General features: G+C 43.1%; 1 protein-coding gene across 2 annotated transcripts in view; it reads left to right on the forward strand.

The window, feature by feature from the left end:
* The window catches only part of idh3a (isocitrate dehydrogenase (NAD(+)) 3 catalytic subunit alpha), a 28,100-nt gene extending 12,163 nt beyond the window's left edge, over window positions 1–15,937 (forward strand). For both annotated transcript variants that reach the window (XM_041178652.1, XM_041178651.1), the window contains 6 exons: window positions 19–152; window positions 2,273–2,375; window positions 2,498–2,562; window positions 5,810–5,894; window positions 8,348–8,500; window positions 15,078–15,937. In XM_041178652.1, the coding sequence (XP_041034586.1) occupies window positions 19–152; window positions 2,273–2,375; window positions 2,498–2,562; window positions 5,810–5,894; window positions 8,348–8,500; window positions 15,078–15,161 (624 nt within the window). In that variant the 3' untranslated portion in view covers window positions 15,162–15,937. The remainder of the gene's footprint in view (window positions 1–18; window positions 153–2,272; window positions 2,376–2,497; window positions 2,563–5,809; window positions 5,895–8,347; window positions 8,501–15,077) is intronic.
* Window positions 15,938–18,735: the final 2,798 nt, after the last annotated feature.

An 18,735-nucleotide genomic window follows, 5' to 3' on the forward strand; every position in this document is an offset into this window, starting at 1 on the left:
TCTGTGCCTGTGTTGCAGATTGTTGATGGGGTGGTGCAGAGTATAAAGCTGATCACAGAGGATGCCAGCAGGCGCATCGCAGAGTTTGCATTTGAGTATGCAAGGAACAATCAGAGGAGCACAGTTACAGCCGTGCACAAAGCCAACATCATGTAAGTGGAATTGGAACACACACTTGCAAAGGCTCCAGCTTCCTTACCATTGACTTGTGTTTAGTCCTTTTCAAAGTTGTCACAACCAAAATTCCAGCTGCCTAATGCCTTGTATAGCAGCAGAGGAGATAATGATGCAGATTATACAAAATATAATTGACCAGACACACAAATACTGGCTCTACAAGAGGAGATTGGAGGCAGGGAATTCTGCAGCGAGTAACTCATGTCCTCACTCCAACAGCCTATCCACCATCTACAAGCCAGGAGTGTGATGGAATGCTGTCTACTTGTCTGGATGCGTGCAACTCCGACAACACTCAGCTCAAATCTTAGTCCCAGGACATCACTGCAGGAGTTCCTCGGTATTGTCCTCGGCCTAACCATCTTCAGCTGCTTCATCAATGACCTTCTTTCCATTATAAGGTCAGAAGTGGGGATGTTCGCTGATAATTGCACAATGTTCACCATTCGCGACTCCTCAGATACTGAATCAGTCCATGTCCAAATGCAGCAAGACCTGGACAATATCCAGGCTTGGGCTGACAAGTGGCAATTAACATTCATGCCACACAAGTGCCAGGGAAAGACCATCTCCAACAAGAGAGAATCAAGCCATTGCTCCTTGACATTCAATTACATTCCCTCACTGAATCCCCCACTATCAACATCCTGGGGGTCACCATTGACCATAAACTGAACTGGACTAGCCATATAATTACTGTGGCCACAAGAGCAGGTCAGAGGTTAGGAATCCTGTGGCGTGTAACTCACCTCCTGACTCTCCAAAGCCTGTCCACCATCCACAAGGCAGAAGTCAGGAGTGCGATGGAATACTCTCCACTTGCCGGGATGAGTGCAGCTCCAACAACACTTGAAGCTTAACACCATCCAGGACAAAGCAGCCTGCTTGATTGGCACCCCATCCACAAACAGTCACTCCCTCAGTGCCAGCAGTGTGTGCCATCTACAAGATGCACTACAGGAACTCACCAACGCTCCTTACACAGCACCTTTCAAACCCACGACCACTGCCATCTAGAAAAACAAGGGCAGCAGATGCATGGGAACACCACCACCTGGAAGTTCCCCCTCTAAGTCACACACCATCTTGACTTGGAAATATATCACCGTTCCTTCACTGTCACGGGATCAAAATCCTGGAATTCCCTAACAGCATTGTGGGTTTACCTACACTGCAATGGACTGCAATGGTTCAAGAAGGCAGCTCTCCACCACCACCTCAAGGGCAATTAAGGATGGGCAATAAATGCCAGCCTAGCCAGCAATGCCCACATCCCATGAATGAATTCTTTAAACATGCCATTTCGAAGTAATGTTGGACTCGAAACATTAAGTCTGTTTCATTCTCCACAGATGCTGCTAGAACGGCTGAGCTTTTCCAGCGCTTTGTTTTTATTTTAGATCTCAAGCACTGCAGTATTTTGCTTTCACCTTAAACGTACACTCCCTTCATCACTTATGCACAGTGGCAGCAGTGTGTACCAAATACAAAGATGCCTTGCAGAAACTTGCTAGTGCTCCTTTGATAGCACCTTCTAAACCTCTACCACTTAGCAGATCAGGATAGCAGAGGCACGGGAACCTCTCCAACTGCAAGTTCCCCTCCAAGCCACACACCATCCAGGCTTGGAATATTTCAACTGTTCCTTGCCTTTTGGTTAAACCTTCAAACTCTCTCCCTAACCTCACTGTGGCTGTCCCTTCACCACCACCTTCTTAAGGGCAATTAGGGATGGGCAACAAATAATGGCCTAGCTAGCGACCCTTGCACCCTGCAAGTTAATAAAATAAATTCACTAGCGTATTGTAAATGTTTAACAACTAGGGGACATTAATATGTACTGTTTTCTTTTCTGATAGTAGGATTAATAGTTTGAAGTTATGTGAAGTCTCCTGTTTGGTTTTCACCTGCAGCCAGAAGCAGGTGAATATCAGCAATGTGTACATTCGCAGAGCTGCATTCTCACTCTGTTAAAACTATGCACCGCTTTTGAGAGTGGCTTATGTGTTCACCTCTGGAATTATAAGTAGGGGCTGAAGCTTATTAGCTCTGTAGATAAACCTGCACTTTAATACCTTGTACATGTGTGTTTCAGGCGAATGTCAGATGGACTTTTCCTGAGAAAATGTAGAGAGGCAGCAGAAAATTGTAAAGATATCAAGTTTACAGAAATGTACTTGGATACAGTCTGTCTTAATGTAAGTGTTAGCATTATGAAATTATCTATTTTATAGCTCGTTGATTTTTTCATAAAATGGAAGCCATAAATGCCAGATATGGTCGCTTAAAATGTTTGATAAAACTCTGTTCCTTCTGTCAGATGGTGCAGGACCCATCACAGTTTGATGTCCTTGTAATGCCAAACCTCTATGGTGATATTTTAAGGTTAGTATACCAGGTGGAAGCTTGTCCTTCTGTAAAGTTTGTGCGTGCTCTTCCTCTCGTATCTGGTAGTTCCTGGCCTCAGCTCAAGCCTCATTCTTGAGATTGGGATTGTGGATATGTGAGGACATTTCCTGAAGTAGTTTGCCACGGTTACAATGTGCTATGTCCAGGTACTATCACCATTGTGGCAGCCTTCTGTCTCATAAGATGATGATTTGCACCGTGGTGGTCAACCGTGGTTAGCATCGCCTGGTGTGGCTCAGGAGCCTCTGCTGCATTTTCAGTGGAGGAAGACAGTGGGCTGAGAAGGTGCAGGATTCGCTGGACTCTGTTTCTGGGCCAGCTGAGCATTTTGTTTCTGCTCACCTCTTCCAATGCCCTTCCAAATGGTCAGCCTCAAAGGTCATGGCCTATTGTCTCCCAGTGGTCAGTGTCAATATCTGTTATCTTCATATCTCGTTTGCAGATGTCTTTTTAAGGGAGGTATGGACACCCAAGAGGCCATGACCCAGTGGCCAGTTCACTGTACAGAAGGACTTTCGGTATACGGTCGTCGCCCATCCAATTAACAATCAAATGTTAATCATTAGCTTAGCAATAAGTGTATGCTGTTGGAATTAGCATGCTCTAGAACCTCTGGGTTGGTGACCTTGTCCTGCCAAGACATCCAGAGACAGCAAAGGGCAAAACTGTTCAGCCTTTTCTCCTACCTGGCATATGTTGCCCAGGAGGAGTGTACTGAGGCTGCAGGCTTGGTAGACTCACAGTTTGGTGTTCTCGGTCAGGTTGCCGTTCCACGCTGTCTTACTTGGACATAACTGTTGAAGCTTTTGTGATGCGTGTTGATGTCAACATCAAGTGACAGATTGCTGGTGATTGTGGAGTATAAATATGTGAAGCTGTCAACAAGCTCCAGCTTCACCTTGTCAATGCTGATAGATGGCAGTATGGCAACATCCTGGACCATGATGTTCGTCTCCCCGATAGTGAAACGAACTCTTTACTGCGTGAGAGAGTCTGTCCACTTGCCGCTGCAGGCGTTCCTAAGTATGGAATGTTAGTGCGGCATTGTCAACATAGAGCAACTCCCTGAAGATGACATGGTGTACTTTTTGTCTTGGATTTCAGGTGAGGAAGGCTGAACAGCTTTCCATCAGTTCTGTTATCTATGCCCTCTGTCGATGCCCTGAAGGCATATGACAGCAGCAAAGTGAAGAATATGCCAAATGGTGTTGGTGCCAGAACACAATCCTGTTTGACCCCATTGCGGATCTCAAAGGGTCTCATGTTGCCCCGTGATATTGTCATGGAAAGAGGAGATTGTGCTGAGCAGCTTCAGCAGGCAGCCAATTTTCTGCAGCATATTAAATAGGCCATCTCTGCTTACATGGTTAAATGTATTGGTGAGATTGAAGAAGGCAGTATATAGTGGCCTCCTTTGTTTGTCGCATTTCTTTTGCAGCTGCTGGACTGAGAAAATCTTGTCAGTTGAGAATCTTCCAGTTCTGAAACCAAACTGGGACTCTGGACAGATGAGTTAACTCAACTCAAGATCTGCAGCCTGACGGGCAACAGCCGCAAATATTTGCCCCCTAGTGCTCATCGGAGAGATGCCTCGATGGTTGCTGTGGTCGTCCTTGTTCTTCTGCAGGGTCACAATCTTTACATCACACACATCCTGAGGCACTGCCCCCCTCCCTCCAACAGAGCCAGAGAGGTTTATGCAGATGCTGCAGGAGTGCTGGTTTCCCATGTTTGATCAGTTCAGGCAGGACCATATCATCATCTGGAGCTTTGCCCGTGGCAGACAAAGCAATAGCTTGGCTAAGCGAATCTACTTTGGGTTCAGTACCTAGCTCTGCCATGACAGAACATCATCACTGAAGAAGTTCTAGATTGTCACCATATATTATCATTTTCAATTTCAATTGGAAGTTTTGGGAAAAGGGAAAAAGCATTTATTGTCACAGCATTAACAAATAGCTGCTTTAAAAGAAAAAGGCTTTTCATTGTGTAGCATCCCTTACAACCTCGGATGTCCCAAAGCATTTTGCAGTCAGATAAAATAGGAAAAGCTGTGGCCAATTTGTGCATTGCAGGATTCCTCAAACAACAGTGAAGTAATGACCAGGTAATCTGTTGGTGTTAATTGAGGGATCAGTATTGGCCAGGTCATGAGGGAGAACTTCTCTACTCCCCTTCAAGTAGTGCCATGGGATCTTTAACGTCCACTTGAGAGGGCAGACAGGGCCATGATTTAATATCACATCCGAAAGTCTGAACCTCTGACAGTGCAGCAACGTCTCATCCAAAAGCTGACATTTCTGACACTCCAGGACAGTCCTGCACTGTCAGCCTGAACCCAAAACCTTCTGACTCAAAGACACGAGGGCTACCCACTGAGACACAGCTGATTCCTTAAGTTAAGACAACTCGCCCATTCCAGGTGTTGGGAGGCAAGGTTGCACAGGTTAAGCTTGTATCCAGAGGAGTTTAGAAGAGTAAGAGGCAACATGATTGAAACATAAGATCCTTTGGAGTCTTGATCTGGAGAAGATGTTTCCTGTTGTGGGAGAATCTAGTGCTGGGGGTGATGGGGTCACTGTTTAAAAACAAGGGGTCGCCCATTTAGGACAGAGATGAGAAATTTTCTGAGAATTGTGTCCGTGGAACTCTTCCTCAAAAGGCATTGGAAGCAGAGTTTTTGAACATTTTTAAGACAGAGGTAGATAGATCCTTGATAAGCTAGGGGGTGAAAGATTGTCAAGGTAGGTGGGAATGTGGAGTTGAGGTTGAAATCGGATCAGCCATGATCTTATTGAATGGCAGAGCAGGCTCAAGGGACCGAGTGGCCTACTCCTGCTCCCAACTTGTATGTTTGTATGTTAATGGGTATAATAAATCTTGAGCTCACTTAAGCTGATAGAAACTAGTAGAGCATTAGTTCATGCTAAATTTAATGTTGCTGTTTACAACAGATATAAAGTTGTGTTGGCAATAACTGTGTACTTGTGATTTTCTAGTGTTCCTCTGCACAGTTGCCGGGTGGTAACAGGCTCTGAGCGCGGTTGCCGGGTGGTAACAGGCTCTGAGCGCGGTTGCCGGGTGGTAACAGGCTCTGAGCGCGGTTGCCGGGTGGTAACAGGCTCTGAGCGCGGTTGCCGGGTGGTAACAGGCTCTGAGCGCGGTTGCCGGGTGGTGGCGGGCTCGCTAAATGTTACCTTGAGTTTTCTTTTCTGTGTTTCAGTGATCTTTGTGCTGGACTAATTGGAGGACTGGGAGTTACACCAAGTGGGAACATTGGGGCAAATGGAGTCGCAATCTTTGAGTCTGTAAGATGAGTTGTATCGCGCAGCAATATTAAAATGATCTTTTAAAAGTTGTATTTTGCACAATCGTGCATTTTGAATTGAAAAAACATTCATTCGAGATCCAGTAGATCTCAAATGGAGCTATGTACTTAGAGGACTCATTGTTTACTTTTCCCTCTCCGCCCATTCTTGGCAATATTCAGGTGGATCACCCCCAGACTTAACCTGCACCCACCTCAATTTCCAGATTTGGATATTCTAATAGGACAAATGTAGCCCTGAGTCTCGGAAACTGGCACCTGGAAACAAGAATAGAAACCCTACTGCTGCTACAGGCCAGAGGGACTCCAGGACCTGCTGGCTACTGCCACAAACCACAGTCAAAAAGCCTCTGCACCGGATACCTGCTGGTTCGGTGGGTTGGGGAAGGGCAGGGTGTGCAAATGGAGGCAATCCTGCCCCTTTATAGCCTCTCCAGCCTTGCTCCTGACTCCACTCAGCTTTTGCAATCCCTGGCCTGCCTGCAACAATGACTGAGGCCCACTAACGGTGGGTGGTCTTGTGGACAAATTGAGCTGAGAGAACACAATGTGAATTCAAGGCTACGGTGGGGCGAGAGGGAACTTTAGAGGAAGTTTGGTCCAATGGGCTAGTGAACAGGAAGGATGTGGCAGAAGCAATTGATCAAATGGTCTCAATCTAAGTGATAGAAGCTGATTGCACTTGTTAGAGGTGAGGGCGGAGGACATGGAAGAGAGGTTTAAGAAGATCTTTTGCTGTAACAGAAAAGAAACCAGGGGCTATCTTTGCTTTCCAGGAATAGTACGCAGCCAAGAGTAGGACCCTGATACTGCTTTATGTGGTCCAGCCTGACCTGGCAGTTGATGGTTAAGCATGTTGTCCACCATATCAAGTCTGTGTTCCTTCGAATTAAGGGAGTGAAGATGAGAGCAGAACCAGAGGGAATGCCCAAGTTGAGATAGAGTAATGGTTTTACTGGGGACTAGAGCATCATAAATGGAGGTTAGAGTATAGTTAAGCAAGCCAGCTGTACAAATATTGTGGTGAATTGGGGCCTGAGGGTTAGGCTGTTGAAATTCTGAAGGTGCAGCTTGAATTGGGAAAGAGTTCTTATCTACGGTGAGGCACATAAAAACAATAGACATTAGACTCAACATGAGGCCAAGTGAGATAGCAAGATCAAAAGGGTGCTCGTGACTATGGGTTGTGGAGTTTACATGTAGAGGGAAGTTAAGGAAGGATAAGAGGACAGTGAGATCAGGAGGGAGAGCATGATTTTGGAAGTTGAAATCATTTGAGGGTGAGAAGTTGCTCAATGCAGAGGCTGAGGGAGGGAAGCAGTGAAGCTATCTTAGTGAAAAATTGGCACTTGGATGGACGCTAAGGAACAAGGTTTTTAAATAAGAGGTGAGAGGGATGGAACAAGATGATCAAAGGAGAAGGTGCCAGAGGAGTAAGGGTACAAAGCTAAGGCGGAAGCTGCTGATACATCTGCCATGAGAGTCTGGGAAAAATATGGAAGATTGAGAGGTCCAGATCAGTCATGATGTAATGAAATGGCAGAATAGGCTTGAGGGGCTGAATGGCTTACTCCTGTCCCCTTATGTTCTCCCAGAAATTGCTGACTGACTATTAGGATCAGGAGCCCTGACCTGCTGAGATTAACCCTATATTGCTAATTCAGCGCAGGCTGAGAATGGAACCTTTGATCAAGGCTGGATAGCTGGCTATACTTGGCACTGCTGTGTTTGCCTGGCACTTCCTGTGCCTGCCCACAGGAGAACTGTGTTTAGCCTTTTTTATTCTTTCTTGAGATATGGGCGTCACCAGCAACACCATGCATTTTTTGCCTTTGAACTGAGTGACTTGCTAGGCCATTTCAGAGGGTGGTTAGGAGTCAACCACATTGCTGTGGGCTCTGGAGTCATATAGGCCAGACCAGGTAAGGGCAGCAGATTTCCTTCCCAAAAGGACATAGTGAACCGGATGGATTGTTACGACAGTTGATGATAGTTTCATGGTCATCATTACTGAGACTAGCTTTCAATAGCAGATTTGATTAATTAATTGAATTTAAATTCCACCAGCTTCCATGATGGGATTTGAACCCATGTCCCCAAAGCATCTTCAGCTCTGAAACGTTGAACTTGAAACGTTAACTCTGTTTCATTCTTCATAGATGCTGCCAGACCTGCTGAGTTTTTCCAGTGCTTTTTTTTTTCCCTCCAAAGCATTAGTCTGGGCCTCTTAATTACAAGTCTAATGTCAATACCCCTATGCCACCATCTCCTCACAGTGTAACGATCCAAGTTATTTGGATTGGATTTATGCAATGCAACCAAATAATTTTCCTTCAATTTGTAAAGAATTAGAGAAGTTTGTGTAAATATTTGAATCTGCTGCACCAGAATCGCATGTTGCTCATTGTCCACTGCTCTTTCCCCCTTGCTCAGGTTCATGGTACTGCACCAGACATCGCTGGGTTGGATTTGGCAAATCCCACAGCCCTCCTGTTAAGTGCTGTAATGATGTTGCGACACATGGAACTCCACAGTCCAGCTAAAAAAATAGAAGCTGCCTGCTTTGAAACAATTAAGGATGGAAAGGTAGGCACAGTAAGAATATGTTTAAAAATAAATCAGGATTTCCTGATCCTTTCGCGACAGCTGAACACTTAGAAATTTGATTTACACCCCAACAGCTTCACTTCACTATACTCCCAAATCTGAGAGTCGCACTTGTCTAGCATGTCATCTAGCACTGAGCAAGTTCTGCATTGTCTGCGATGCCGCCTTTCAGATGAAACATTAAACGTCTGCTCCCTCAAGTGGATATAAAAGATCCCATGGCACTATTTCAAAGAGGAGCATGGGAGTTCTCCTCAGTGTCTTGGTTAATATTTATCCCTCATTTAAGATCACTAAAACTGATGATCTAGTTGTCACATTGCTGTTTGTGGGAGTTTACTGTGTGGAAATTAGCTGCTGCAATTCCTACATTACAACAGTGAATACACTTCAAAAGTACTTCATTGGCTGTAAAGCACTTTAGAATGTTCCGATGTTGTAAAATGTGCTATGTAAATACATATCGCTTTCTCCAGAAGCTGTAACAGAGAATCAGAGCTGAATCATTAAATTATATTGCATAGTGAGAGATAGCCAGGCCATTATGCCTGCGCCAGCCCTTGGAAAAAGCTATTTAATTAGTCCTGCTCTTTCTCCAGAGCCCTACAAAGTTTTCCCCTTCGAGAATTTGTCCAATTCTCTTTTGAAAGTTATTGGAGTAGCTTCCATCGCCCTCTCAGGGCAGTGCAATCTGGATCACATTCCAGCTTGTTGTGTAATGACACTTTTCCTGGTGCTACCCTCTGGTTCTTTTGTTACTCATCTTAAACCTGTGCCCTCTGGTTACGGATTCTTCTGCCACTGGAAGTATTAGAAGAATAGTCTTGTTGGGCATACTGAAATGATTCTGGTAGCTCAAGCCCAAGAGGCACAAACTTTTGTGTATACGGTGCAGAAGTGGTTTAGTCATTTGTTGCCTTATCTGGATCCCACCCCTGCCCCCAGCATCTTTGCACATAATAGTCTAGCACAGAAGGCTGACTGAGCCTACACAGGCTCTTTGAAAAGTAATCGAGTCAGTCCCGCTCCCCCATGCTTTCCCCATATACCTGCAATATTTTCTCCGTCAAATATTTATCCAATTCGTTTTTTAAAGCAACTATGGAATCTGCACCCTCCTTCGCTTATCAGGCAGTATATTTCAAATTCAAGCCACTGATTGCATTTAAAAGGAGTTTTTCTTCATGTTGCCATCGGCTTTTTTGCTAATCATCTGAAACCTGCTCCCTCTGTTTATCAACTTTTCAGCCAGTAGAAACCTTTCCCTTTATTTACTCTGTCATGATTTTAACCACCCCTATAAAATTTCTTAGTCTTTCTTGCTCTAAGCCAAACAATCCCCGCTTCTCTAGTCTGTCCAAATAATTATAACACCTCATTGGTATTATAGGGGACATTGATAGGTTAAGTGAATGAGCAAAGTAGATGGAGGAAAGTGTGCAACCGTCCACTCTTCTCCTCTGACATACCCTAAGGATCTATCTTTGGCTCCTTGTTTCTCATCTACTTGCTGCCCATTGATGACGTCGTTGGAAGAATTGGTGTCAGGTTCCACATGCAGAGCAATGGCACCCAACTCAACCTTGTAACCACTTCTCTTAATTCCCTCCACTGCCTCATCATTAAACTGCTTGTCAAATATCCAGTTCTGTACAATTTTCTTCAGTTAAGCATTGGAAGGACCAAAGTCATTATCTATAGCTTCTGCCACAAACTTTATTCCATAGCCACCGATTTCACCCTCTACTTGTTTACTGTTTCAGGCTGAAACAAACTGTTGCAATCTCAGCATCTTGTTTTGATCCTGAGTTGAGTTGCTGACCCCATACTTTGTCCATTGCAAAGACCACCTACTTCCATCTCCATAACATCACCTGTCTCCACCCCAGCTCACCATATCTGCTGATGAAACCCTCACCCATACTTTTGTTGCATCCAGTCTCAACTATTTCATTGCTCTCTTAGCCAGCCATTCATTATCTTGCCCTCCATAAATGAACTCATTGCTCTGCTATCTGTATCCTGGCCTGCACTAAGTTCCCCTCAGCCATTACCTCATGCTGTCTGGCATATGCCGACACTTTAATTTTAAATTTCTCATCCTCATGTTCAAATATCTCTCTAAGGCAGCAGGAAGGGAGGGTTCTATTTTAGGAGCTGAGGTTGAAATCAGATCAGCCATGGTTTTATTGAATGGCAGAGCAGGCTTGAAGGGCTGAGTGGCTGACTCCTCTTAATTCATATGTTCGTATGTAGCTGGCTGTTTTTCAGTGATAGGGATGAATGTCTATGCTGACTCTAGGGCTTCTGGGATAATATACTTGGGACAATATTGCCTCAAGTCCCAACAGATGCACACTTTGTTTGAAATTGGTCTAGTGAGACGGCATGAGGTTGACATGGGTGGAAAGTGCTAAGATTTGCAGTGGCATCTTACTTGAGATGGGAAGAATGTTGTGTGCAGTAGAGTCAGGCTGCAACATTTCTGACTGACTGCTCGAGACTGACCCCTTAGTTCTAGACTCCCCGACCAACGAAAACACGCACCCAGCATCCACCGAATGATGTGTTTGATTGGGTAGATGCTGAGAGGATGTTTCCCCTGGCTGGGGAGTCTAGAGCCTGGTCACAGTCTCAGAATAAGGGCACAGCCATTTAGGACACAGATGAGACATTTCTTTACTCAATGTTTCACGGGTCTTTGAGCTTTCCTACCCCAGAGAACTATGGCTGCTAAGGCATTGAAAATATTGGATACAAAGATTAATAGATTTTTGGATAATAAGGCAATTAAGGGATATCAAGATAGTGCAAGAAGTTGGAGTTAAGTAGATCAGCCAAGATCATGTTCAGTGGTGGAGCAGGATTGAGAGGTTGAATGGGCTACTGCTGCTTCTATTTCTTATGTTCTTATGAAATTTGAAGGTTTCTATTTCCTGATACTTGTTCTGCTTTCCTCAAATCTATCTTTAGTTTGAAAATACAAACCTTGTTAGGTTGCTAGTCTCATTTGGGATGGATATTATGCTCCTCTTTTGAGATTTGCCCTCCACCCCAACCTACTCATTATTTTCTTTCCATTCACTGTTCTGTATTGGGGAGCACTTCCAGGAGAACTGGTGACCTTTCTTGGTACCTCACCAACTGGCCATTGTTTGCATACCAACGTCGAGTCAAAGGTTCTTGGGCTATACAGTGTCAAGGGGATTATCGCTGTGCCTTATTCATGCTTTTCCCCGCCAGCCTAAAACCAATGGTGGGATGGATCAACTGTGGCACTCCTGTCCTGGGTGAGAGCTGACTGCATTTAACTCTTATATTCATTTGGGTTCGGAATGAAAGCGGGGCTGTAATTAAATGATGTCCCATGTGTTAGATTGTCAGAAAGTAAAGACTATGTTTCTGATGTCAGTGACATGGCTGCAGTTTATCTTGTATTTTAAGTTAGCTGCTTTTGTATATAGTTTAATTGATGTGGAGTGCATCACGTGGAGTGAAGAGAGACTAAAAGTAGGAATAATTGGACTAAGATACAAGGTTGCAATTTTAAAAGAAAAGTACATTCTGTCCTTTATTGAAGTTTAGTAAGTCCAGTTAAATAGTAAAACTCACGGCAGTTGGTGAAGTTGGAGCGTCATTCGATAGTTCCCTAGGGCACTGAGACTCAAACAAGTGCAGCAGCAACCTCTACACGCAGCAGCTATAATTACAGTATAACCATATATACAGTATATCTGGACAATAGGATATATATGTCATGCTTACAGGCTTAAATTTTTCACTTGTAGGAGGTTTCAAAGGCCTTGGTTTGTGTATTCTTGCTTTGTCGTGATGAAGAATCTGCTGTTATAAAAAGGCAGAACAATCAGAAAAAAGTGTTGTATTTATCCAGCATAACTCTTCTTCCTTTATGATGCACCATCTAATAAAGATAATTTCTTCAGATGTCAAAACTTTAGATTTCCTCTTAAATATTCTGAAGATGAGTCAGCTCCCTTTAAACATCTAATTCTGAGCACTGAGCTGATATTCTTCTGAAGATGAATTGAGTTTCCTCTTGACAGCCATTCTCCTCGATTGGTTCCCTAAGCTGCATGTCTTCTTCCATGATCAGCTGGGTTCGTTCCTCGTCTGCAGTAACGAAATTACTTTAACAGCTTCTTTTATGCCTTTTTCATTTCATTGGTGGACAGAATGTTGCATCACCCTGTTGACCTATCGATGATAGCCTTAGAACATGATAACTGGTGATAGATCATAGTATTGTTTAAAACTTGAAGTTAAAGCCTGCACGATTTCACTTAAACCTCCTTTCAGTAAATTGCACCACATGGAGACCGCAGTGATTGGTTGGATAGATCAAATCTCAAACTTCTAGCTGGCAAACTTCCTGGTCATTGTTTACTGACCAGCCCCATTGAGTTCTGTGTAACTTCATCAAGGCCTCTCTCCATTTTACTAGAAAATGTTACCCATTGTTTCTTCATAGCACCATCTGGTTTTGCTGCTTTTCAACAGCCCAACAGATTTCAATGTTAAGATGAGTTTTTCCTCCATTAACACTTCTGGTTGAATATCCAGCTTGAACATTGTTTTAAAAAAAAAAGGATTTCAATTGCTAAAAATCACCCTCACCTCAAAAACTCAATTTGATACCTTCTGAATAATAAATCAAACATTAAATCTCAATCAGATTTCCACTCCTGCCTTTGCACTGGAATGTTCTCATTAAAATTACAAGTGTCATTCACTCTGGTTGTGAATATTTTCACCCCTCATCCTTCTTGCCCTCACTGTAGCCTTTGACATATTTGGCATCCCTCCTTCTCCAACAACGCTCTTCCACTGTACAGCTCAGTGTGACTACCTTGCCTGATTCTACTCTTACCTAACTAGTTGTGGTCTAGGAGTCTCCTGCAATGGTTTCTCTTTCTGCACCCACCTGTTATGCCTGTAGTCCCCCGGGGATCTATCTTTGCCCCCTCCTAATTCTCGTCTAGTTACTGCCATCCCCAGCAACAGCATCCAAAACACAACTTCACATTCCACATGTATGCTGAGGACACCCAATTCTACCTCACCACCACCTCTCTCATCCCTTCCAGTGCCCCTGTCAGATCACTGGGATGTCACAAAACTATAATATTTTTAATAATAGGTTTATGGGTGAGTGTGGATGGTTCTGCCTGTGTGATTGATTTAATTGAATTAGAGTCAGATAGCAAGGTTGAAATTAAGAGTTAGGTGTAAAGCAGACTTGAAATGGAGATGGATAAGCTAGGATGAGGGTTCTACAGGGTAAATGTGAATGAAATTTGCATTTTTAGATAATGAAGGGGTTATTGGATTTTCAAAGGGACGGTAGGATGTTTACAACTAAGATAAAGCTAAGCATAACATTTATTTTTCCCTAAAGTACTGACCATATTGGCAACATGAAAGATTTTTATATTATGAGAAAAGTAAATTTCTGAAGACATGTAGAACAATGGGATTTTACACAGAAGAGAGAGAGAGAGCGAGAAGCATATATAAAGAAGGATGGAAGGTTATGTAGGGGGTGGCCGTGTAACATTTTGAAAGGTACACTGTGTAAAGCAGCCTTGGGGAAACAGCCTTTAGCCACTTTTGCAGAAGTCTGTGTCCAGTAACTAAAGTTGTTAAAAGCCTTTGGAATTCCACTGTCAAGTGGGTGCTGTGGTAACCTTGCTGGATTGCTTATTTAAATTAAAAATCCATTTTGGACTTTTGCCTTAAAGGGAGTGTATGGTTGGGGGTCAGGTTAATTAGGAATTTGGGGATTTGTTGTAATATCAAGTAACTAATCTTATGTTTGTGTTTGAATTCTTTTGATGTTTCAATTTAATTTTTAAAATCTCTACTCACTACTTCTGAATTCAGTGCACAAATGGTCTCGTAATAAATATAAATTGCAAAACTGTTGTAATTTTGTGGCCAAGTTTCCCTTGTGGATTTGGTCTGCTTGGCACATATATCACCTGCCACATCGTAACAGGGACATCCAGTCCTGGATGAGCTGAACTTTACTTCAGTTAACTATTGGGAAGACCTAAGGCATAGTCATTGGTCCCCACCATGAACTCTGCTCCCCAACCACTGATTCCATTCTCCTTCTTGGCCATTGTTTTGAGCTGAACCAGGCTGTTTGCAGCCTCTACATCCTGTTTGACCCTGCGTTCTATGAAGTGCCTTGGAATATTTTGCTATGTTACAGACTATGAATACAATAAAAGTTGTTTTCCAAGTTAAAGGCTGCAGAATTTTAGCTTTGGTTGACATGACTGGAAACCTCTTTTCCCTTTAGAGCTTATAGTTAACTAGAGTGACTACCATCGTTTTTGATAAGTTAGTCTGGAATCAAATGATGTGCTGCTTTTCTTACCAAATCGAATTTGTTAGATTTCCTATTGAAAGTTTGATCTGGTGGGTACCTTCCACCGGGGCACAACAGATATTGTAATGACCGAGAACATCAGACCACAGCAATTCTTCCTATTTATCTCATCCAGTCTAAGCCATATTGATCTCTTTACAGGTGCTGACCAAAGATCTTGGAGGCAATTCTAAATGCTCTGAGTTCACCAGTGAAATCTGTCGAAGAGTGCGGGATCAAGATTGAGTCACCATCTTGCAAAACCAACTCCAGCGCACAGAATCTACCCATAACTGCTGTGTAAACAACTGCTCTAAATTGTCATTTAAATGTGCTGCAATTTTGCATCATAACTTTCAGTTGAAATCTATAATTTGCTCTCTTTAGTGGCATTCCAATTTTTCTATTTATTGAGTATTTTTGTTCAGACCACAGAGTATTGTCTTTTTTTTTTAATCGAAAGCTGCTAGTAAGGTTGGGCATGAGATTTCATTGTTCACTGCCATCCCCTTTAATTAAAATTGATTTCAAAATGTCGTCTTCCATTTTGCCAACTCATTGAAAAGCTGTTTAAATGTCATTGCTTTAAAGATCAAAAGCTGCCTCTATTCTGCTGTTGAAGATGGGCTTTTACGTTCAATTAAGAAATCATTGTGCTGCAAACTGACCCTAACCACAAAACTGGCCACACCCCAGATTGAATTCATTACCATGACGAGTTCTGCTACTTGCGCATATTTAAAAATTAAGATAGTTTTTTAGGCTCAAGGACACATTTTAAAAGCTTTTAAATATTTTTTAATTTACCAGAAACTGACTATTGTACACCAGTGAATCTAGTATAAAGTGTTCTGTATATTTTTTTAGTCATTTTCAGTTATTTAATATTGAGTTACTCAAGCCAGGTGGACTGAATCTGATTAAAAATGCTTATTTTTTGTGATAAACCCATTTCTGCTGTATTAATAAAGCTGCAATACACAAAGTTACCACTCTTACATTAAAAAATATTCCTTATTCTATTTAAGTTTTTAAGAGTTACATTTTGAAACTCTGCCCAACATGTCTGTGGCAGATTTTGTTTGCAGATAATGAAATGAGTTTGAGCAGCAAACTGAGCAAAATAATTCACGAATGTAATTGCATACAAAACAGAAATTCTTGGCCTGTGCTGATTATTTTGAGTTTCGACTATGTGAAGTCCAGTCATGGTGATGTTGGCAAAGTTTCATTGTGGTCCCCATCCCTGAAGAAATATTAGGAGCTTGGATTTCCAGTAGATAAGCAAAGCAGCATTGGGGAAATAGGGTGCGATACCAGTGTTCACCATAAGCCCAATAACTCCCAATGGGACCTTGCCTACTCTTCTTCAAACCCTGCTTCCTGTATAAGGACTCTGTTCCCTTCTCATCATTTCTCCATCTGTTCGGACGATACATGATGAGAAAGAATGCACAGATATTAGAACACATCAAAAAACAATTAGGAAGGCAAAGAGAAACTATGAAATCAAATTACCAAGCAACATAGTAAAATATTTTACTGCACATCAAAACAAAAAGTGGAAGGTGGAATAGGGCCAATTATGGAATAGACTTTGTTCACCTCCTACCCTGCTGGTAGACAATGAGTGCAGTCGATGGTGATATTAACTTAAAAAGTTCAACAGATTTTTCTTAAATGAATCCTTAGGGGAGCATGGAGGTGAACATTTGTGAAAGATTGTTCCAGTCGTTAATTGTTCTTGGGGCAGGGAGGCAGAAGGAGTTAGCAGGGGAAGCACAATGGGGTGTATACAGTTGGAACTGTTGGTTATGAACTGTTCAAGCTCAGACACGTTTGGCCTTGATGTACCACGTAGAAATATTTAATTGACTAGTCAAAATCTTATTGAAGCGAAGCATGTCGACCTATGGACTATTCTTTGGTTCTGGAGACTGTGCCAGCCCAGCAATTGGTGATAACAGAGAGCTAGACATTGGTTGATGAGGTGAGTAATGAGATAAGTACATTTAAAATTTGTCCAGCAGGTCATTATAATGGGTCTATTGTGTGAGTGGAGAGTATTGCTGTGCTGCTGTTTTTTGTGCTAGTTTGCTTATTTTCAGTCCACACTGCTGGCTAGCAGCAATGCCAAAGGGAGAGCCAAATGTGGAAGTCTCTCCTGTCAGTACACAGCCTCTCTATCCGCAAGTCCTCTGCTGTGTCTCCTCAGGACGACACACATAAACCAGGTCCCTTGTGGCCTCAGGTTAAAGCTTCTGAGGAGCTCAGAGGAGGTTTGTCCCCCCAGGTGCTCACTCTGTGGACACGCCCTGGCTGTCATGAACCAACTCCCAGCTGTGGGCAAATAGCTCCACCGCCTTGGGGCTACCTGGAGAGAGTCAAAGACTAAGGGAGTAATTTTGTGATAAAAAATCGGGAGTGGAGCCCAAAGGATCATTGGTGTCTAAACATGTTTCTTTCTGGCAACTCCTGCAAGAAAGCCAGTGCAGAATATAGTGCTCTGCATTCCTTTGCACTCAACCAGGGAGGCAGAGAGTGGCATCCTGACATTTGGGCAGCCCATGATCTTAATAAATTTTGCCCTGACTTGTACCCTGGAGAGGATACTCCAACTTTGCTATACAGCGTTAATACAACTTGGGGCACAGCAATCACAAGCAATAAGCCCAACTTGATTGGTGTAGACAACAGGTGCAACTGGCGGTGGGGCATTCATTATGTTCCACTAGTCAGCCTCCATTCACCAAGTCAGGCAGTCTGACTTTTAAGGTGCTGACCCACCAAAGTCCATCTGATTCACTGGGTGCTTGGATCATAGAGTCTCTGCTCACCTACTGGACCAAATCCATCACACCAGGGCAAATGAAAAAAGATGTCAGCCCTTCGATCAGCAAGCTGGAACATCAGGATCACGTGCACCGGACTGATGGATGACATGCAGTTGGTCAATAACGCACACAAGACAACAAATCAACATGAAACTTGATAGGCTTGATTGATGTAGCTTCCCTACAAGAGAATGAGTGGATCACTGGAAAAAAACATTACACTTTCATCTGGCAGGGGGAGAGTTCAGAGGGAACTCTGCTTTCGATGATGGAACTCCCCACAAATGGTTGAGTGTTTTCTCTCCAACTGCCTCTCAACTCAAACAGGACCAGTTAACCTAATGAGTATCTATGCACCAACACTGCTTCACAAAGACGACAGACTAGTTTCTCAAGGACAAAAACAGAATTACCTGGAAAAACTCAGCAGGTCTGGCAGCATCGGCGGAGAAGAAAAGAGTTGACGTTTCGAGTCCTCATGACCCTTCGACAGAACTTGAGTTCGAGTCCAGGAAAGAGCTGAAATATAAGCTGGTTTAAGGTGTGTGTGTGGGGGGCGGAGAGATAGAGAGACAGAGAGGTGGAGGGGGTTGGTGTGGTTGTAGCGACAAACAAGCAGTGATAGAAGCAGATCATCAAAAGATGTCAACAACAATAGTACAATAGAACACATAGGTGTTAAAGTTAAAGTTGGTGATATTATCTAAACGAATGTGCTAATTAAGAATGGATGGTAGGGCACTCAAGGTATAGCTCTAGTGGGTTTTTTTTTATTTTATATAATGGAAATAGGTGGGAAAAGGAAAATCTTTATAATTTATTGGGAAAAAAAAGAAGGGGGAAACAGAAAGGGGGTGGGGATGGGGGAGGGGACTCACGACCTAAAGTTGTTGAATTCAATATTCAGTCCGGAAGGCTGTAAAGTCCCTAGTCGGAAGATGAGGTGTTGTTCCTCCAGTTTGCGTTGGGCTTCACTGGAACAATGC

This window comes from Carcharodon carcharias, chromosome 32, assembly GCF_017639515.1.
Source record: "Carcharodon carcharias isolate sCarCar2 chromosome 32, sCarCar2.pri, whole genome shotgun sequence".
NCBI lineage: Eukaryota > Metazoa > Chordata > Chondrichthyes > Lamniformes > Lamnidae > Carcharodon > Carcharodon carcharias.